At 46.0% G+C, this 23,020-nt stretch overlaps 1 protein-coding gene across 1 annotated transcript in view; it reads left to right on the plus strand.

The window, feature by feature from the left end:
• LOC121285798 (solute carrier family 2, facilitated glucose transporter member 11-like) overlaps nucleotides 1-23,020 on the plus strand; it is a 75,230-nt gene that overhangs the window by 21,586 nt on the left and 30,624 nt on the right. The window contains exons 4-8 of the mRNA XM_041202631.1: nucleotides 6,009-6,133; nucleotides 8,076-8,205; nucleotides 11,061-11,209; nucleotides 13,875-14,062; nucleotides 15,556-15,666. Of these exons, the coding sequence (XP_041058565.1) occupies nucleotides 6,009-6,133; nucleotides 8,076-8,205; nucleotides 11,061-11,209; nucleotides 13,875-14,062; nucleotides 15,556-15,666 (703 nt within the window). The remainder of the gene's footprint in view (nucleotides 1-6,008; nucleotides 6,134-8,075; nucleotides 8,206-11,060; nucleotides 11,210-13,874; nucleotides 14,063-15,555; nucleotides 15,667-23,020) is intronic.

Here is a 23,020-nt window from a genome sequence, read left to right on the forward strand (position 1 = left end):
GCATATTCCCTTCCTTCCTGAGAATACCATCGCCATCCACATTGACCTCCCTGACCTCCTCCTTCCCACCCCCAGGGTCTGTGTCTGCTTCCAAGTCCCCACCAACCATCCTCGCTGTCACTTCTACCACTACCGATGCACCTTCAACCTCCCACCCCACTGGGTCCCTCTGCTGAGTCTCATACTCACCATCCCCTTCTACCACACCCATCCTCAATTTGTTCCCCAGAAGGCAATCATTGACACCACAGACTCCTCCCTTGTACATTCACCTGGACATCTCCCGCCTTACTCCTTTCTCCATCCTTACTCCCTTCTCCACCCTTACTCCCTTCTCCTCCCCTTACAGCCACCTCCCCACTTGCTGCATTCTCCCGTTATGCCCTCCTCCCCCCGTACTCCCTCTTCCCCTCTCATAACCTCACCCCCCCAACACCTTCATTGCCCCCCCCCCACCAATATGCCTTCCTCTCCCAGTCACATCTAGACCTTCCTCTCGCACTCACACCTAGACTTTGCCCTCCCAACCCCTCCCAGTACACCTTCCATTCCCACTCACAACCTAGACCTTCCTCTCCACCCCCCTCTCCAATCATGCATAGCAGCCCATGGCCAAGACCATGATGTTCCAAAGCAGGACCGAAGCATCAACAGAGACCTCCCTTCTTCCACGAGCTGCTTCACAGCAGAACCATGTCCATGAGAATCCTCCCAGCATGCAGTGTGCGTGTTCCTCCAGGGTCCGGTAGCTGTCGGGCTCCAGTATCTTCTTCTCCTTGGATGTCCGTGATCTGAGCAAGGCTGTAACAGTGAGTCCCAACTTCTGCACGTCACACTTGTCCAGATGTGTTCTGGACCAGAATGTTTTCCCGCCAGCATAATGGTAAATCTGGCATGGGGGAACGATTCAGGTCAGGTCTTACCTTGCATTCCATTACCCGAATGCAAATTGGGTTCGCACCAGCCTCCAACAGGATTCGCGTTCTGCCATGGTGAACACCATCAGATGATCCCGCTGTGCTTTCAGGCTGGTGTGAGACCAACTTATGGCTTTCTCTCCATATTGTCAACCCCCACCTGCCTCCCCCCACCCCCCAACATGGCATGATGCCCGCCACCAATGGGGCCGGATGATCCTGCCCAGTATGACTAAAATCAATAAAATGTGGATTGAGGTACATCAGGAAGTAACAATTGAGCAGTTAAAAATTCAAATGCTCATATCAGGTGTGCATATCAGTGAGTCTGATACCAAACTGTGTTGTGAATAGCCTGAGGATTGTAAGAAGAGGCAATTCAGAGATGGATGGAGGTAGTTCATTAATTCAGAGTTCCTGGGAAAGAAAGTTGTAGGAGGGGACAATGAGGTAAGTTTGGGTTCCAACTCGAGGGGGACGCAGAGCACTATTTGGAGCTCAGAAGTAAAAAAGAAAAGTTCGTAGACAAAATTAACGGGAAATAGGAAGGCATGAGAATAAGCAAGTGAGAGAAAGAGGTTGCAGTCTAGGGGTAAGGAACTTTTTAAATCTTGTTCAGGATTGTCAGCAAGCCATTAGAGGAAATTCCTCAGATGTTGAAGAGTTTCCAAAGTTTGGATGGAGTTGCCTTTGTTCAGAGTTAAGAGCTGCTGAGGGTAGCCAGATCCCATAACACAGACATTTCAAGCCCCTAGCCTTCAAAAAAAAACATTCAAGCTTTCTCTGAATTTCCAACCATTCTCAACCCCATCTTTTTTTTACCATTCATACTTCCTTCATTCACACTTCGGCCCTCTGGCTTCATTCTCACCCCATCCCACTCTTTCTATGCTCACTCCTATCCTCTCCCTCTCCCTCCATCCTCCTCTCCCTCCATCCTTTCCCCCTATCCTCACTCCCATCTTTTCCCTCTATTCTCACTCCCATCCTCTTCCTCTATCCTCCCAACCTTTCTTCTCCGTTCTCTCCTTCCAACCTTATTCCTATCCTTTCCCTCCAACCTCTAACCTTCTGCTTCATCCTTCTAATCGCTCGAAGTTTGAAAGCTGGCTAGGCTGAGTTGCAGCTCCTGGGGACAGAGACTAATTATGGTCACAAGTCTATTCCCAGATTTGGCTAAATCCACCAATGAGGGAACAGCCTTTGATAATCCTGCAGACTCAGAGAGTTTAGAAGTTCACTGAGCTTTTATTTCTAATAAAGTATGAAATGACAGTTTTAATTATGGTTAATTCCAGCTCCTGGTGAAAGTATGAGCAGGATTTCCTGGTCAGCGTGTGGGGGTGGGACCCACTTGCCGACATGTAAAATGACATGGGATGACACCGGGCGGAACCCCCGACATCAACCACGTCATTTCAATTTTCAGGTCGGCAGGAGCACAGCTGAATCAGCTGTGTGCCCACCAACCTGTCAACGGCCTATTGAGGCCATTTAAAAAGTAATTGCAGTATTTAAAGGACCTGCCCGTCCAACGGCAGGCTGGGAGCCTTGGCCGGCTTCAGAAAAAGCATGAAGCCTCATCCACAGGTGGGATGAGGTTTCATGTAGGTTTTTAAAAATTTAATAAAAGTTTAATTAAAAGTGATGGACATGTCCCAACTCATGTGACACTGTCAGGGAAATTTTATTTTTCTATTTTTAACGTTTTGGAATTTGGCACTGATCTCCCTGAGGCAGCACTTAGCCTCAGGGAGGTGACAGTGCTCTTTCGCCTGCATGCACATAAGAGCGCACTCTTGGCTTAGGGAATCGCCCCCACCCGCACAGGGAGCACATAGTGCTTCCTGGTGGATGTCACGCCTGGCGGGCCTTAATTGGCCTGCCCACGTAAAATGGCGGCACACCGCCGATCAGGGGTGCCGATCGGAGGAGCGCCTGTATGCGCCTGCTCCTGAATTCCCCCCCAGTGGGGGGAAAATTCTGCCCTTTGTATTTGAAATAGGCCTTTTTCACCTGAGAATCCTGTCACCTCTGCCCTTTTTTTATTTATTCATGGGATGTGGGCATTGTTGCCCACACTTAATTGCCTTTGAGTAGGTGGTGGTGAGCTGTCTCTTGAACCGCTGAAGTCCATGTGGTCCACAGTGCTGTTAGGGAGGAAGTTCCAGGATTTTGACCCAGTGACAGTGAAGGATTGGTGATATATTTCCATGGTCAGGATGGTGAGTGGCTTGTAGGGGAACTTCCAGATGGTGATGCTCCAATGTGTTTGCTACCCTTGCCCTTCTATATGGTAGCGGTCGAGGTTTTGGAAGGTGCTGTCTAAAGAGCCTTGGTGAGTTTCTGCAGTGCATCTTGTAGATGGTATACATTGCTGCCACTGTGCGTTGATGGTGGAGGGAGTGAATGTTTTGGGGAGGCCATGGGTCTGACTCCCAGCCAATCAAGCGGGCTGCTTTGTCCTGGATGGTGCCCAGCTTCTTTAATGTTGTTGGAAGTATAAGTGTAAATTCAGTTCAGATGGATGGGATGGATGAGTGTCTGCTGGCTACAAGGTTTCTGAGCAAAATGAGTTGCTGCACTATCAAGCAGTGTCTTGTGGCCTCATAAGTTAATGCAATTGTAATGTGTCACAGAATCAAGGCAGTGCTGATGAACCAGCCTACAACTACCAAACCAAATAACTTAGTGGTGGTTCAAAGGCAAAACTGCAATCCTACTGCCCAGATAACGATGCAATTTAGTGGAGCCAGCTGGAGCTGGCAAGATGGCGGGCAGGCCCAGAGAATTGTGGGGGAGACCATGTGTCTGACTCCCAGAAGGTGGTGGGAAAGCTGTCCCACATTAAGTGAGCAGCAGCAAGGGGTCGACAAGGGAAATTCGCCTGGACACCACATGGACTGCAAAAGGCGGTTCACTACCGCATTCTGAAGGGCAGTTAGGGATGGGCAACAAATACTGGCCCAGCCAGCAACGCTCATATATCATACGAAAGAATAAATTAATAAAAGCTCTTGGGGGAGGGATTTCTACCCTACCAAGGGCTTAATCCAACGGGAGGCCTGATGCTGTCCAGGTAAGTGGCTGCTTACCTGGTAATTGCGTCGGGCCTCCCATTGAAAAGCAATGTGGGGTTTACATCGGTTCTCCAACCAATCCATTGCCACAACTAAATTCTGCCCAAAGTGTGTAAATCACTCACACCCTTTGTCCCCTGGTTTCTGAAGTTATTAAATCCCTGTGTGATATCTTGTGACTATCTTATAGAATCATAGGAGTGAATTTCCCGCCACCCCTGACCTGTCCCCCATATTATGGGGGTGCTTAAGATGTCAGGCAGCCCACCACCCTTAGGCTTTTTCAGGCCCTTAAATGGACAATTAACTGCCACTTCAGGGCCTTATTCTGCCTCTGCCACAATTTTTCAGTCTGCAGGGGAAGGTGAACAGCTCAAAACAAAAACAGAAATACCTGGAAAAACTCAGCAGGTCTGGCAGCATCAGCAGAGAAGAGCAAAGTTAATGTTTCGAGTCCTCATGACCCTTCAACAGAACTTATGTAAAAATAGGAAAGGGGTACCCCTTTCCAGTTTTTACTTTAGTTCTGCTGAAGGGTCATGAGGACTCGAAACATCAACTTTGCTCTTCTCTGCACCTCTTTCCTATTTTTACTTTAGTTCTGTTGAAGGGTCATGAGGACTCTAAACGTCAACTTTGCTCTTCTTCGCCAATGCTGCCAGACCTACTGAGTTTTTCCAGATATTTCTGTTTCTGTTTTGGATTTCCAGCATCTGCAGTTTTTTGTTTTTATAAGGTGAACAACTCAGCAACTTTGACAGCATGGGTTGCTGCCAAGCAGGAATTAAGGGTACTTCCTTTAGGGAGGGTGGTCATCTGTGCCCAATGGGGACAGCCACACTGGCATCTCTAACCCATCTCCCCCACCTCTCTCACTCCCCTCCCTCGCTGGGGTCTCCCAGTCATGCCAGCCCAAAATCACTGGACTTACCTGAAGCCCGGGAGACATCTTCACTTTGTGGGGACTGGTTGTATCCCAATAGTGCCCACTACTGTCTTCCAGTGCTGCTGGGGCTACAGAGCTGTCCAACCAGGTAGGCTGACAACTCTCACAGGCACTTGTCCTTGAGGGGCAGAAGTCCCACTCTGCACTGATTAAGGCCACCACCACATACTTTCGCTGCCGGACAACCACATTTCACATTAGCGAGGTGCCGACCAACTTTTAGGATTGCGGTGGGGAGGGCGGGGGGGGGGCGGTGCGGTGGGTGCTGGGTAATTTGTCCTCCCATAAAATCCACTCCAATAGAGTCATTATGACACAGAAGGAAGATTTGGCCCATTCACTGCATGCTGCTCTATGTAGAGCAATCCAGTCAGTCCCATTCCTGCACTTTTATCCCTCTAGCCTTGCAAGTTTATTTCCCTCAGATGCCTATCCAATTTCTTTTGAAATCATTGATCACCCCCACATCCACCTCCTTCAACAGCACCTACCAAACCCAGAATTAGTTCTAGCTCAAAGAACAAGCACAGCAGGCACACGGGAACATCACATCTGCAAGTTTTCCTCCAAGTGACACCATTCTCATTTGGAACTATATCGCTGTTCCATCACTGCTGTTTGGGACAGAATCCTGCAACTCCCTCCTTAACAGCACTGTGGGCGTACCTAAACCACATGGACTGCAGCAGCTCAGGAAGGTGGCTCACCATTCCCACTTTAAGGGCAATTAGGGGTGGGTAATAAATGCTGGCCTAGTCAGCGATGCCCAGAAACAATGAACAAATAACAAAAATTAAAATCCCAGAAGTGATTCAGAGGAAAAAACTGTTTCTAGTCTTCACATTTTTAATGGAGAAAACTCTAAGTCTTGAATATAAATACCTCCACCGAAGATGCTGGCACATTTACTATTTAGAGGAATTGTAGGCAGTTATGAAGGGCTCAGCTCTATTGATAAGACTGTGAAAAATCTGGTAAAAATTTTCAGAGGGGAACTTACTGTTGACATAGAGGCGCTTCTAGAATATTTTACTGACAAACTTCTGTTACTTCATTTTCTCCCAGGAAAGGTTCACTGTTGTCAAGCAACATTTTTGTCCTCATTGGTGCTTTGCTAATGGTGCTGAGCAGAACAGTGAAGTCCTTTGAGTTGATCATAATCGGGAGATTCTTTTCTGGAATAAACTCAGGTAACATTTTTTCTAACAAATTAGGGGGCATTGGCCTTGGACAGGAGCACATAATAGAAGGTATAGTATTCACCGTCTGTTATATACCTGCCTGGTATACCTGCTGACTCATATACAGCCCACCAATATACACACTGCCTGATATACACCCCGTCTGATACTGCCCGGTGTAGCCCTGCCTGCTGGTCGCTGACAATTAATTGCCACTTCAGGGCCTAAATTCTGTCTCCGCCACAATTTTTCGGTCTGCATGGGAAGGTGGAGGCAAGGCACACAGTCTGGCAGCTTGGACAGTGCGGGGTGCTTTGAGCTGGTTGGGGTTGGGGGGGTGGGTGGTTCCTTCTTTGGGGGGGGTGGGTCCCTTGTGCTGATTGGGGGCACTCTCCCCAACAAATTGGTACCCTCTTTTTGTCCCACCCCCCTTTCTTTCTAACCTTGCCCCCCACCCTCTCCCCTCCCTATCCGGTATACACCACACCCAATATACACCTGCCCTTTATACTCACTGCCCGTTATACAGCCTGACCAATATACGGCCTGCCTAATTGTACGGCCTGCCCACCGAACGTACTTTCCACCTGATATATCTCCCTGCCTGATATATACACTGTCCGATATATTCCCTATCTGATTAACATCCTACCCAATATGCTTCCCACCTGATACACATCTCGTTTGATATACTCTCTGTGTGATGTACTCTCTGCCTGACACACCCCCCACGCGATTGCCCCCCCGCCCGCCCAGTATACTCCCTGCCCAGTATACTCCCCACCCAAGCTTTTGGCCTAATAGTATATTATAGGTTCATTATCAAATTTATTTTGATAATGCTCTGGTAAAGCAGCTTGGAATGTTTAATTACATTGAAGGTACTATATAAATGCAAGTTGTTGTTGTGGTGCAATGTGTTTGTGTAATGTGCCTTCTGCACCATGTGCGAGCTGTGAGATTTGAATGTGAGGCTTGTAGCAGTGTTAAGTGTGTGAGGGTGAGGAGGCAAGGAATGTTTGGCTGCTTGATTAAGACTGTTGGTAGGTGAGTGAAGCAGGGGTTTGAGTGGAGGAATGTACAAGTGGGTCGTTTATAAGGATATGGCAGCTGAAGATGTATTCTCCTGCCCGACAACTCATGTGAGGTCATTGAATTATCAGAACTAGATTGTTGGCATTAACTGTGAGGGCTATTTGCTCCCACTGCCTTTGTAATGTCTGTCTGATGGGCCTCCTGGCCACCTGAGGGACAAGGACCTCTTTCCTCCTGCATCTTCTAGCACCAATGCTTCCAGTGCTGCATTGGAGAGCCAAAGGCCATACTGTCTGGCTGGTTGCACCATTTCTACTCTTCTTTCTGCTCATAAACTCCTCTTTAACCTGTTCCAGCAGCTGCTGCAGAAAGAACAAAACTCACATTTAAGGGTGCAGACTGGCTTTAAGTAGGGCAAGCTAACTTTAAATGAATTTAAAGAAGAAAATACTGAAAATATACAGCAGGTCTGGCAGCATATGTGGAGAGAGCAACGATTCAGGTTGATGACCTGTCATCAGAACTGATGGTGCTAGCGTTAAACAAGTTTGGGTCCCAGCTAAGGCATGCAGCTGCTCAGCAGTGCTCTTACACTCAGCTAAACAATATATCATTTAATTTAGCAGGCAGCACAAAGTTTGTGATCTGCTTTCATCGCTATGCCAGCTCGTGTGTTATTTGTGTATACAGTCGCCACATCTGATTACCGGCCAAATTGAATGTTTCCCACTACAATTCTACACAGTTAATATCCAAGCAAAACACAAATGCATCATAAAGTACCTTGGAAACAAATTTACAGATTGAATAATTTGGCAGTGTTGGGAATATTCAGTCAAACTACAAACAATAGTGAACAAAAATGGTTGGATCCATAAATATGCCTCACATAACTTAATTTTTCCTTTTGCTTGAGGTGTGGGAATGAACATTAATCCCATGTATCTGGGTGAGAGTGCACCAAAGGAAATCCGAGGCCTGGTGGCCCTGTCATTTGCTCCATTTACTGCAGCTGGATTAGTGCTGGGCCAAACCATTGGACTTAGGCAAGTCCTACGTTTTACTCTAGTTTTACAATACTTCTACATGGTGCAGTTTTACAGGGCTCGGTGTATGTTTCTGATAAAATGCTACATAAAGATATAGGATGTGAAATTCTGAATGTTATTTTTGATGCTGAAGTGGTTTAGATCTGATGTGGAGGTAGCAGATCTGTAACTGAGACACACTTATTCAAAAGTAAGTATTAAATTTCAGCAGAGCTGGATGCTTCTGTAAGATGGGCCCACTCCTAAGAAAATTCAACAGTTTACTCTTCCTACCATTCCAACATTGAACCCTTATAATGGGGTTCAACATGGCCATTCCCATATAGTCTTCTGGCAGGGGCAGAACAGGAGCAGGAGAAAGTGAAAATGACTGAGCCACGTAAGAAAAGGTTACACTAAAAGAGAAGACTGGTGCAAGTACCTTTCTATTAGAGGCTACAGATTAAGCCATGCTTTTGATGATATCTAGAAGAACGCTGTTTATAGAGGCAGCGGTTCAGTAGGAAGGTTTAGAAGGACCCTGTTGCAAATCAATCTCCAAACATTCTTTCAAGCCCCATAAACAGATTTACTTTGGAACAATGAACCTTTTTTACTGTGTATTTGTATACTTCATATTACTACATGATCTGCCGCTGGTGCATCTTGGTGGTGATCGTAATTCTAACTTGGTGCTGTACCTATGAGCTACCTGAGGGATAGGACAACAGTGGTTCTTGGCTGCCCAACTCCAAGCTGGTCCTCATCTCAGGACTTCTGAGTCCTGTGGAGACTTTGCTACAGACTGTGTCACCACTGAAAGCGAATGGATAGCTTTCCCCTTTATGACTCCAGGCCCAGAATAATGTGGCTGAATAGTAACATGAGAATGATAGCATAAATGATATAATAAATAAAAATCCCACCATGACAGCTGGGGAAATTAAATTTAATGAAGTAAATTTGGAATAAACAACTAACACCAATAATGGTGACCAAGAAACCGCTGGATTATTGCAAAAATCTATGTGGGCCAGGATTTTGGCTGAGCAGATGGGCACGTGCCCGACTCACTTGAGCATTAAACGACGTGCGATGACATGGGCGAGCGTCCCGATGTCATTGCGCACTTGCGTGATACTTTGGTCGGCGGGCATGCTCGGGAGTTGGCAGCATGCCCACCGACAATTCAAAGGCCTATTAAGCCATTAACAATCCAATTGATTTAAATTTTTCACTGCCCGTCCAACCTTATGCTGGGCGGGCAGCTGAAAAGGCCAGGTGGCCTTTGCATTTTAAGTGAAACCTCATCCACGGGTGGGATAAGGTTTCGATCCGTCACTAAAAAACTTTAAAAAAAAATTTCATCCTAATTTCTAACATTTCCCTGCTCATGTGCCATTTTAAAATGTTAACAAACACGTTACATGTGACTCTGTCACATAACGGTACATGTTTGTTAACATTTTAAAAACCTTTATTTTTTATTTTCAAAACTGTTCCTCTCCCTGAGGCAGCTCTGTGCCTCAGGGAGCTTTTCCAACGCGCACTCGCATGCCTGTGCGAACTTGCATTCGCCCTCCTACCGCCCTCCCCACCCCACCCCACAGGCAGCGCTGAGAGCTGCAGCTCGTGTTTTGCGCTGGGTGGGCCTTAATTGGCCCTCCAGCATGAAATCACCTACCAACCTCAATTGCCGTCGGTGGTCAGCTTCCCGACCACTCCTGGCCGCCCACACCAAGCCTGCCCAATAAGAGCAAAGTTCTGCCCCTGGTTCACTAGTGAAGGAAATTTGCTGAACTTATCTAGTCTGGTTTGGTCTATTTGTGACTCCAGAGCCACAGCAACTGGTTTGATTCTTAACTGCCCTCTGAAATAGTCTAGCAAGCCAGTCAGTTGTATACGACCTACAAGAAAGTCTAATGAGAATAAAACAAGATGGAACACCCGGCATCAACTTGGGCACCAGACACAACAAAGCACACTCAGTCCAGTTGATCCTATGACTTCCTCTTCACTAACATCTGGGGGCTTGTGACAGAATTGAGGCAGCGGTCCCACAGCCTAGTCAAGCAACAAACTGCCATAGTCATACTCACTGAATCATAACTTAAAGCCAATGTCCTTGACTCCTCATCACCATCTCTGGATATTTACTGTTCCACTGGCTGGGCAGACACATCAATTGTGGCAGCACAGAGGGATACAACTGGTAGGGAATGGCACTGATGGTGCAACTACATCACATGGACTGCAGCAATTCAAGGTAGTGGCTCACCACTAGCTTCTCAAGGGCAAATAGGAATGGGAAATAAATGCTGGCTTTGCCAGCCATGCCCACATTCTGGGTCTGATGGAAGATCCCTGGTTTGTTCTCAAAGCCTTTGCTCAGTCAGTATCCTGTTTCTTGAACCCGGGGGCTCATTAGCTGGGTGCTGACTTCTGTGAGCCTTCCTCTCTGCAGTGTCAAGTTCACTTCTGATACTGCCTGTGTAATGAATGAAGGAGTGTCACACATTTAAGGAAAGTAAGCAGAATTAGATAGTTTAACCAGGCTGCTCTCATGAGATTGCTTGTATGGAAAATAATTTCCAATGTGCAGATTAAAAAATTTGATGCCTTTACAACCAACAAGTCAGTTAATAATATATTTTTGTATATGTAATGTGTATATATTCTACATCAGCATAATTTTTAAATAATTCTTCTGAATATTAACTTCATTGCCAGGAACAGTTTGTCAATATTGTCCCACTACAGATCTCTGTTCACTGCTAATCCTTTGTGTTTAGCATGACTATGTAGTTTGACTGTGTTGGTAGCTCAAGGAGTATTGATAAGGGAATTAAGCCATTTCATAATACCATTTGCAGGGAGATTTTGGGCAGTGAAGAATTGTGGCCCCTACTGCTGGGGTCCTGTGCAGTGCCAGCTCTAATCCAACTCATCACTCTGCCATGGTGCCCAGAGAGCCCCAGGTACCTGCTGATTGACAGGGGGAACAAGGACATGTGCATGAAGGGTAAGTGATTCAGAGAGGAAAGAATAAATATTTTTACCCATTGGCTGGATGATTTTGGTGATAGCTGGAATAGAAAGTTACCCCAACCTGTTTTGTTCTTCCATAAACAAACCTTTCCTCATCATAGTTGCACAGATTTATTTATTTTAAAAACTATAGTTTGTGAAGAGAATAAATTTATTTCTTTAATAATCTACCTGCAATGGATAAAGAAGGTGTTATTTATTTTCCAGCAATCAAGGGGAAAGAAATCATTCACTTCATTTTCTCTGAATACACATCTCATAGACTTTTACCAAATTCCTTCATTGAAAACGTGTTCTCCTCTTCCACGCCTCTTGCCATAGAATAACTTCCAAATCTTTGTCCCCACTTTTTAAAATCTGCATTAGCAAATATCCCATAAGGAGGAGGAGCTTCCACAAATATCCCCATCCTCAATGATGGAGGGGCCCAGCACATCAGTGCAAAGGATAAGGCTGAAGCATTTGCAACAATCTTCGGCCAGAAGCGCCGACTGGATGATCCTTCTCGGCCTTCTCCAGAGGTCTCCAGCATCACAGATGCCAGTCTTCAGCCAATTCGATTCAGTCCAAGTGGTATCAAGAAACAGCTAAAAGCTACAGCCCTGACAATATTCTGGCAATAGTACTGAAGATTTGTGCTCCAGAACTTGCTGTGCCCCTAGCCAAGTTGTTCCTGTACAGCTACAACACTGGCATCTACCCGACAATGTGGAAAATTGCCCAGGTATGTCCTGTACACAAAAAGCAGGACAAACAAAACCCAGCCAATTACTGCCGCATCGGTCTACTCTCAATTATCAGTAAAGTGACGGAAAGGGTCATCAACAATGCTATCAAGCAGCACTTACTTAGCAACTGATGCTCAGAGTGGGGTTCTACCAGGGTCACTCAGCTCCTGACCTCATTACAGCCTTGGATCAAACATGGACAAAAGTGCTGAACTCCAGAGGTGAGGTGAGAGTGACTGCCCTTGACATCAAGGCAGATGTGACTGAGTGTGGCATCAAGGGGCCTTAGCAAAACTGGAGTCAGTGTGAATCAGGGGGAAAACTCTTTGCTGATTGGAGTCATACCTAGCACAAAGGAAGATGCTTGTGGTTGTTGGAGGTCAATCATCTCAGTTCCAGGACATCACTGCAGGAGTTTCTCAGGGTAATGTCCTAGGACCAGCCATCTTCAGCCGCTGCATCAATGATCTTCCTCCCATCATAAGGTCAGAAGTGGGGATGTTTGCTGATTATTGCAGAATGTTCAGCACCATTCATGACTCCTGAGATACTGAAGCAGTCCATGTACAAATGCAGCAAGACCTGGATAATATCCAGGCTTGGGCTGACAAGTGGCAAGTAACATTTGCACCACTCAAGTGTCAGGCAATAATTATCTCCAGCAAGAGAGAATCTAACCATTGTTCCTTTACATTCAATGGTACTACCATCGCTGAATCCCCCACTATCAACATCCTGGGGTTACCGTTGACCAGAACTGAACTGGACTAACCACATAATTACTGTGGCTACAGGAGCAGGTCAGAGGCCAGGGGTCCTGCGGTGAGTAACTTACCTGATTCCCCAAAGCCTGTCCACTAGTTACAAGGCACAATTCAGGAGTGTGATGGAATACTCTCCACTGGCCTGGATGAGTGCAGCTCCAAAAACTCTCAAGAATCTTGACACCACCTACAAGCTGCACTGCAGAAACTCACCAAGGCTCCTTAGACAGCACCTTCCAAACCCACAACTGCTACCATCCAGAAAGACAAGGGCAGCAGATTCATGGGAACACTGCCACCTGGAAGTTCCCTCCAAGCCACTCACCATCCTGACTTGGAAAGATAGCGCTGCTTCTTCACTGTCACTGGGTCAAAATCCAGAAGCCCTTTTCCTAACAGCACTGTGGGTGTACCTATACCACAGGGACTGCAGCAGTTCAAGAAGGCAGCTCAACACCACCTTCTCAAGGGCAATTAGGGATGGACAATAAATGCTGGCCCAGCAAGCGATGCCCCCATCCCAGAAATGAATAAAACAAATTAGCAATCAGCTAATGGGGACTATAAGAAAACTGAAGTGTTTTTACCTAAGTTTAACTAGATAACAATTTTCTTCATTCGATGAAGATGTTAAAAATATATCTCTACTCACAGAAATCATAATCAAGTTTAATTCAACATAATGTTGCAACAATGGTCCAGTTGCTTTCTGGCCAGTTTGCTTGAGGGATGAAGCAAGTCACTCAATTCACATAAATGCAAGCTGCAGGACTATTCAAATATGCCTTTAATTTGGAGCTTTATGAATGGAACTTACAGTTATGTGAACACTGCCTGACTCCAGTCACTGTCTCATCAACCAACTTCTTTTCAAATCCCTTTGAGGTTGATCAGGAGCTTTCAAAGAAAGGTTACCCGACTAGAAATTAAAACAAAGTGCTGGAACTCGAAATGTTAACTCTGTTTCTCTCTCCATGAATGCTTCCGGACCTGCTGAGTTTTTCCAGCACTTTCTGTATTCATTTCAGATCTCCGGCATCAGCAGTATTTGAAGAGGATAAATGACTTCTGTAATTGGAGGGGCAGGGATTAATGAGGTCTGATTGCCCTTCTGGTTACCTAATCATTGGCTTTTCAATTTCCGTAGCATTGAGAAGATTACATGGCAAGGCCAATCTCACCACCGAAATGGATGAAATGCTGGAAGAGCAAATGGCACTTCAAGGTCAAAAGGCAAAGAGACTGTGGGATCTGTTCAGAGACCATTCTGTCAAACAACAGCTGATCATCACTTTTGTGCTGGGTAGTGCCATGCAGTTATGTGGAAATGATGCTGTAAGTAAGACTGAGGTCCACTGGAGGCCTAGCTCCTAATAATGAAAAATAAGCCCAGCAGTGCCACTGTAGAACTTCAGCTGAATATGCAGTGCCTAAGTCCTCAGGTCTTCTTTGGGTTGCTGAAAGGCTGTGTTGATCTTTTTGCTTTGTATCTGCATTCTAACATTAAGTGCTAAAGTACATTGTGCCAGCCTTGCAGTGTTGTCAGGGTAATAGGTAGGTGTTGACCACAGGGTAGCAGGAAATACTGGACCTCCATTCCTGTTTTAAACTCCAAACCACAGGATGGTGGACTCTGTTCATGTTGAATCTATCTATAAAAGTTCTCCCTCTTTCAAATGTTCATGCCTTTATCCCCCTCATTGCTCCCTGGGTATTCTTGCCACCCCTTGCTAATTTCAGCCACAGCCTTTTCCCCATTGCCATGACTCCCACTCCAAATGGTAACTCTTAGTGGAAATCAGTTTATCTAATAGGAGACCCCTACTGTTTGGGGAATCAATGGGAGATTTGTATCGCTTCTCTCCGGGAGGTCTAACGCCATTTTAATCCAATTAGGCACTTACCTGGCCAGTATTGGGCCTCCCACGGGATCAAGGCCCCAGTAGGGCAGAAATATCCTGCCCTCTATATTTGTTGTCTTACCAGAGACTGGCAGCTCTCCATTGCTGGCAGTGCCACAGGGAGCAGTGTCTGTTGCTGGTAATGCTCTGAGGCCTCCCCCAGGGACCATTGTTGGATCCCAGGGGACAGGTAAGTGAGGTGGGATGCAGGTCATGAGGAGGGGGTTGCCATAGATGGGCTGGAGGGGAATGGAAAGCAAGGGCAGGGTGTTGGCTCTCAGCAGCTGCCCTCCATTTCCTATTGCTGCATACCTTGTCAATCAGGTCCCACCCCACCCCTCACAATAGGCCGCTGGCAAAGTTGACAGACCTTGCTGGGCAGCTTTCAGGTGGCACGGGATACCCATGCAAATCCTGTAAAATTCCTGAGCTACCATCAAATCCTGGTGGGCTCAGGGATAATTGATTTTAAGTGGCTCATTAATGTTCCTAATTGACATCCTGTCGCCAATGGGCGGTATTCCTTTGTTGGGCCCTTCCTGCCTCTGACAAAAATTGGGACAGTTTTCCCACTTTTGAAAATAGGACATGGGTACACCTGCTCGATTCCCTTAGCACCCCATACCCCCGCCATCATGCTCGCTCAGTTGGGCTCCCTTATATTCCACTCTCTCCTGTGTATCTGAGCAGTGACCTGTGTGATAGCTTTACAGTCATTAAGTCCCATTGCGAGCCATGCCATGAGGTTTCCACTTATTAAATATGTAGAAACAACCACCACGTTGTAGGAAATAGCAGGTCCTGTATATTGTTACAGAATAAGATATTGAATTAATGCACACTTGTGTGTAATGTCATTAGACTCCAAACTGCATATGCACTGTATTTTGTTGGACTCAGAAACTGAATGCCTTTTTTTCCCACTAGACATATACATACGCAGCATATGTATTCCGTGCTGCTGGAATTCCCAGTGAAAATATCCAGTATGTCACTATTGGAACAGGGTGCTGTGAATTCACCACTTCGTTAACAAGTGTAAGTACTGTTTTAATTCTGTTTTGTTTCACAGTGAAACAATTTCCATTGTCATTTATTTGTTATGGTTAGATGATTATCAGTCAATGATAAACTCCCATTTTTGCTATATGATTCAGAGGTGAGCAGGACTAAAGTAGTGTTGACTGTCTCACCGTATTTAATTTTGCCCCACTTTACTCAGTCTCCCTCCTCTACTCAGAGCCTAAAAGATAATGCACCGGCTGAAGTATGTTATCTAAAGGTAATGCCCAAGCTAATGCTGCAGTTCTCAAACCAGGATCCACTGACTTCTGGGAGTCTGCAATGCCTTTCCAGGGGACAGGCAAAATAAAGTGAATTGTGAGTTGGGAGGCAGGGGCGGAGTGCGGCCACCAGATGAGCAGTGCAGTGTGAGCTGGCTGTTTCACCTTGGAGGGAAGCACACAAGGATAGACAGGCTCTTATGTGAGAAACAGACAGACGCATCTTACTGATAGCTGTAAGTAAATACCTGTTTTCTTAAAAGCATTATTAAACATTCGTTATATACAGCACTTTCATATTATGAGTATATAGTAGTATAGTTTAGATGGGAGGGAAACAGCTTGGTACATACAGGATTGTTATGACTGATGCAGTTGGTAAAGCAGAGTTATTTAAACATCCCAGAGGGAAACTTTAAACAATTGTCATAACCTATAATTTTAAGTGTTATGTTTGAGATGCGACTCTAAATTTAGGAATCAGATCACCAGTTCTCGAGGTTGTATATTAAACTAAGTGAAACATTTTATTAATTTACACAGATTAAAATATATATACACATGGCTACAAATGACTACTTTCATAACTTTTAACAAATTCCCAAACCAATCTCCATTAAGGCAACAGCAACCCATAGACTTAAGCAGACACCAGGCAAAGCATTTTCACCTTATGAATTCAAAATGAGGTTCTTTGTGGAGCCAGTTGGAGGCTTGCAGCTGCCTTTTGATCTCACATTGCCTCTGCTCTGCACACCTGAAAACTGCTGAAGTTATACCTACCACCACTGATTGAATTCAAATTCTCATTGTCTCACCAGCCTCTTTGAAAGTCACCTTTTAACAATGAAACCCCTTTCATAGTACCAACTTTATTAGTAATATAAACATATGGTTTGGTAGATAGGTGTCAAGTTTTCACCCCACTTCTTCAATGCTCTATTCAAAAAATGCAAATGCACGCTATCTCTCTTACGTATCAAAATTAGTATACATCAAAGCACCCAGACTGGTTGGCTTTAATCCAATTAAGACACTCCCTCTCTTTAAAAAGAAAACTATTTTCCAATAATATTATACATATTAATAGCTCCATGACAAGGATAAAGCACCATCTAGCTACATATAAGATAAAGCATCATCTGTCTACATATAAGATGATAAAGTACAGTCTGGGTACATATAGGATAAAGCACATTCTGGGCTGGAATGTTTTGCCTGTAGAAATAGTTTTGTTCTATTTATCTTATAGCCTGAATTTTATGTTCTGAGGCTGGGCGCATGCCCGAGCTGAACACGTAAAATTGCGCAAAATGGTGTTGTGCGTGCATCCTGATGTCATCAAGCACACATGCAGTATTGAGGTTGGCGGGCGCATGCGGGAGTCAGAGCCATACCTACCAACAATTAAAGGGCCAGTTAAGGCTATTAAAAAGCCTATTGACCGAGGTTTTACACTGCCCATTCAATTTCGCACTCGTCGCACGGGCAAAACGGGCAGGCGGGCAGCACGTTTTTATCAAATTGTCATCCAAGGGTGGGATAAAATGGGTCCGGAGCATTGCCAGTGTGGGTAGTGAGGAGTTTAGGAGATAGTTTGCTGCTGGTTACTTAGTGAAACTTGACAGCTTTACCTCCATTTTTAGCTTCAGTCTTTGCATTGCTAGCCTTCATTTCAGGGCTCATTGGTGTCTCCAAGGCCCTTGGAGGATTTATACTATGTGGATCCTTCAAGTCACCAGACAGCTTTCTGTTTCTCTGGTCATGGGAATTGTCTAATCCACTGGTGGGACCTCCTTAGAGGAGGAAGAGAGAGGCAGAAGGGAGGAGGCAGAGTATCCGTAGGCAGTATCCAACTGACCTGTGGGAGGAGAGACGCAGGCACAGGGGACGCAGGGCCAACAAAAAGTCCAAGGCGGAAGGGGCCACAGAAGACGCCACTATCCTGCTGCCTAATTGTACAGGCAGTGATGCAGTTACCTCAACATGTCAGGGATGCAGTGCCGAAGGAGGCTTCACCTCCCCAGGGAGACTGTGACCTCCATTTGTCAGATGATGGGCTGGAGATCACCTCCAACTGCTTTCAACTTCTATGCTTCCGGCTCTTTCCAGGGGTCAGTGGGGGATCTGCGTGGAGTCTCCTAATCAGCTGTCCACAGTTGCGTCATGCTGGTGACTGACATTCTGTTCAGGCTGGTCACGACATTTATTCATATCTCGGACAGACGAGGCCAGCCAGGCTGAGCGAGCCAGAGGCTTCGCTGTGATTGCCGAGTCTCTGGCATCCAGGGTGTCATCGATTGCACTGATGTGGCCATGAAGGCACCAGCAGGTGAGCCGGATCCCTTCGTGAACAGGAAGCGCTTCCACTCCATGAACGTGCAGATATTTTGTTACCACAAGATGCAGATTCTGCAAGTCTGTGCAAGGTAACCTGGCTGCTCCCATGATACATAATCCTCCGACACTCACAGGTGCCAAGACTGTTCATCCCTCCTGGCTGCTGGGTGACAAGGGCTATCCATTGAACAGGTAGCTTATGTTGCCTGTCCAGCACCCAAGGACAGAAGCAGAGCAGAGGTATAATAGGAGCTGTGCCTCCACAAAGGCGATGATAGACAGGACCTTTAGTTTGTTGAAGATGAAATTCAGATACCTGGATCGTTCAGGGGGAGCATTGCTATGTCCTCCAGAGGGTGTGTCTCTTATAGTCATTGCATGCTGCACTCTCCACAATATGGCTCTGGAAAGGGGGGACCCACTGTAGGATGAGGATTTCAGGGCAGCTTCACAAGCCACAGATGATGACTCCAAAGATGGATCAGAAGAGGAACCTGGGGAAGAACACAGTGAGGACGTGTAGGCAGACCTCTGGAACTTTCAGGAAGGCAGGGACACCAGGGAGGCCTTGATTCAATGCTCCTTCAGCTAGGCTGCCATGACACTGCTTCCACCTCATGCCAGGGATGCCACCTCCTTACCAGGTGCTTGCAATGACCCATTCCATTGCACCCAAAATCCACTCAGAACCTGTGCAATAAGGTTTAGAGCCCCTCATGTCCAGCATTAGACACTGGCATGCCCTGCACCTAGAAAATAAGTGAAGTATATTCAGGCCATTAACACAAAAGCAAACTTTAGATGCTCTTGGCACTTACAGGCAATGAACTTAGCATGAAGGTGTTAACAGTTATTCCAGTAAACAACTTACAACTTAACAAATAATGGCAGAACGGAAGATCACCCATGAAAAGTCCCTTTTGTGTTCATGGTGATTTAAATGAACGTTTGTGAGTACTGCATCTTGGTCCCCTCCCACTTGCTGGCACGGCATTGGAGGCAGCATGCTGACTTTGGCAGTCGTCCTCTGGCTGGTAGAGTCTGCATGTTTACTGCCTGTGAGGGTGTGTCCAGTGCCATAGCTGGTCATTTCCCAGTCGTCACAGCCTCATCAGATGGCCACAGTCATTGGCAGAGGGGTGGAGGAGCTGCTGCTGTCATCCAGAGCACCCTGAGAGGAACCTCCAGAGACCGCTTAAAGCTCGTCAGCTAACGGGAGGTTGTTCTGGACCTCCCTGCTGACCAATGTCACAAAAGTATAATAATTTTCATAATATTATTGTGGTTTATTGTAAAAGTAGGTTAATAATGGGTTTTGGATAGTTTATGTGTGTGTGTGAGGGGGGGGGCAGGATTTAATTGAGCTAGAGATAGCTGGTTTGGAGGCTATGACTCATCAAAAGAAGCTAGGCTTGAAATGCTAAATACATAAGCATGGCTGAAGTTTTAGATAGTGAGGTGAGGAGAATTTGCATTTTTAGATAAATCAGGGTAGTTTGAATTTCAAAGAGATGGTGGGATGTTACACCTAGCCAGAGAAGGTAGGCCTATCAGTGTGTTTATTTTTCCCAAACATTACTGGCAATATTAGCATCATGAAAAGATTTATATGATGAGAAAGGTAAAGTTCCAAAGACATATGGGAACAATGGAATTTGCATTAAAAGGGAGAAACATGTATAAAGAAGAAGAGGCTATGTGTTAGAGAGGAAGGCGTTGTAAGATCTACCAGAAGTGTGAAAAGGCTCTAGTATTTGTGTATTAAGTCTGCTGTCTACAGAGACTGAAGCTGGGAAAAGCCACTTTTAATTCAACTGTCCAGGGTATTATATTAACTGGCTGGAATCTATGTTTTTTTGTTTAATGTTGCCTTAATGGGGTGTAACTGGAAACCAGATTAATTAGGGAATTTAGGAGTTATTATAGTAGTAATTTGTAGACATATATATGTTCTTGAAGTCTTTTCTTTTGTTAATAAATGATTAATTTAGTTTTGTAAAAAAATCTTTAGAGTCTTGGTGGACTTATTGCTACTGAATTCAGGGCATGCCCCTCAAAATAAGATACAAGTTTCCCTCATGGATTTGATCTGCCTGGCACACATCATCTGCTGCGTCATAACACCATTGAGAGATGGGCACCTAGCAGAGACACTATATTGTTGTGTTGTCTTACCTAAAATGGAAACCTCAAACCTGCAGTGCCCATTGTTCATTGAAACACAATGGCACCATGATGCAAATTTTCATTGTCTCACCAGCCTGCCTACTATGCACAGTGACAGTGTGATAACAGATACTACTGATATGTCATTTCCCTCCTCTAGAATCGCCATCCAGCAAATGATTACAGGACCCTGAGTAGCCACCTTGACACCGGAGGACCAGTGCCTTTCAGATGCACCTGCGTTACACCCCTCTCTGAACAGGTACCAGTGCAGATACAAGCACCTCGGTGGACATTAGATCATCAACTACAATGTCAGTGCATTGTGGGGAGGGCTCGGCACAATCACATGAGGAGCTGGTGCAGGCAGAGAATGCCCACAGCGCCGGCAGAGATACTAGGTGCCTCATCCATCTCTCACACTAGCAGTGACCTCCTGAGGTCATTACCTGTGTGAGAGCTTGCAGGTCCGAGTGCAACCTGAGAGCCCCTGACTCTGTTCCTGGAGCTGCCTCTCCATGAGAGTTGCCATGCTCCCAATTCCAGAGACTCATCATCTGCCACGGACTCAGCATGGCCCTGTTCTCCAGCTGTCCTCCAATTGCCGGCACTGTGGGCATTCTCTGCCTGCACCAGCTCCTCATGTGATTGCTTGTATCTGCACTGGTACCTGATTCGGAGAGGGGGTGTAACGCAGGTGCATCTGACAGGCACTGGTCCTCCGGTGTCAAGGTGGCTACTCAGGGTCATGTAATCATTTGCTGGATGGCGATTCTAGAGGAGGGAAATGACATATCAGTAGTATCTGTTATCACACTGTCACTGTGCATAGTAGGCAGGCTGGTGAGAAAATGAAAATTTGCAACATGGTGCCATTGTGTTTCAATGAACAATGGGCACTGCAGGTTTGAGGTTTCCATTTTAGGTAAGACAACACAACAATATTTACGCACTCTGACACTCTCACATTGGTACACTGCACTCTTACCTTCAGCAGAGCCCCCAGCCTCTCCACAGCCTGGCGTCGGCACTCCATCTCCAGGGCATTCATCTTGTACGTCATCAGAATCATCAGGTTTGAGGGGCCTCTGCCTGTCCTTGGCCTCTTGATGGTGTTATGCTTCTCTTCTCCTGAAGGGACAGAGGAGCACTGATTATTCCACTCTCTATCTGCAGTACCATTGCAGCCTGGCCAACCCCACCTGAGGAAAACCTTGCAGGGCACATCCGAGTTGTGGCCCTCAACCCGCAAAGCAATCAGGCCAAGCAGCCAGAGCTCATCACCTTGGCCGGCGCTGATGTCAGTGACAGTTGGCACTCAGATTCTTACACCCCTGAGCACCACCAGCCATTATCACTTCTCCACACAGATCCATGCCAACTTGAGTACTCACCCTTGCCGAGCGCAGCAGATCATTGAGCCTTTTATGACACTGCACCCATGTGCGCCGCACAACATCATTGGCACTGACCTGGGCTGCCACCTCTGCCCATGCCTCCCTGGGGTGAGGTACAGTGGCCTACTCCTTCCATTCCTAGGTATCAAGATGTCCCACCTGGCACTGACCTCCCCCACAAGGATCCCAGGCACTCATCCGAGAACTATGGGGGATGAGTGCCCACGGGACTTGCCATCCTGCCTGGCGTGCCCAGCAGGTGCAGATGCCATTGCTGTTGCACACAAATTTTTCTTCCTTGAACTCGACAGCTTCCTCTATGTCCCCTGGCAGCCAGGGAGCTGCCTCTCTGCTTTTGAATCCCCCACCAGGTTGCCATTGGACCTGACTCCCAGCCCTGCCCAGCCCTTCGACCAGGGAAAAGACACGTTTCACGCTGGGTGGACGTCAATTGGCCACTCAGTGTGAAATCGCATTCAAAACGCGATCTCACTTGGGGGCAGATCCTGCATCCACTTCCGACTCGCCAACTTCGCGCGGACACCAAGTGTGAAATTCAGGCCTGTTTCCTTAATATCTTAAAGTTTCATCAAATCATCCTATAATCTTCTAAATTCCAAGGAATGCAACTCTAGTTAATGCAATCTCTTCTTTTAATTTTCTCCTTGGAGTTCAGATATCTTTCTTATAAATCTAAAGCTGAAGGATAATTTCAATGCACTTGTATTCTATTCCTCTGTAAATCTGAACGATAAGTGCATTTAAAATGAAAAAAGGGGTGTATTGGATAAACTAAATAAATTCAAAGAGGAAAAAGCCCTTCATTCAGATGGATTGCATCTACGTACAGTATGTTAAAAGGGTCGCGGGAAGAGTTGGCAGAGGCATTACTACACATATTTAACAATTCATTAGAAAAAGGTGTAGTGCCAGAGGACTGGTAGATAACTAATGTAATTCTACATTTAAAAAGGAAGACAGATGTCCGGGGAATTAGAGACCAGCCATTCATTCAGTTATTCATTCATGTGATGTGGGAGTTACTGGCTAGGTCAGCGTTTGTTGCCTTTGAGAAGGTTGGTGGTGAGCTGCCTTCTTGAACTGCTGCAGTCCATGTGGTTGTAGATAGACCCAGAGTGCTGTTAGGGAGGGAGTTCCAGGGTTTTGACCCAGCGACAGTGAAGGAATGGTTAGGATGATGAGTGG

This window comes from Carcharodon carcharias, chromosome 13, assembly GCF_017639515.1.
Source record: "Carcharodon carcharias isolate sCarCar2 chromosome 13, sCarCar2.pri, whole genome shotgun sequence".
Classification (NCBI taxonomy): domain Eukaryota; kingdom Metazoa; phylum Chordata; class Chondrichthyes; order Lamniformes; family Lamnidae; genus Carcharodon; species Carcharodon carcharias.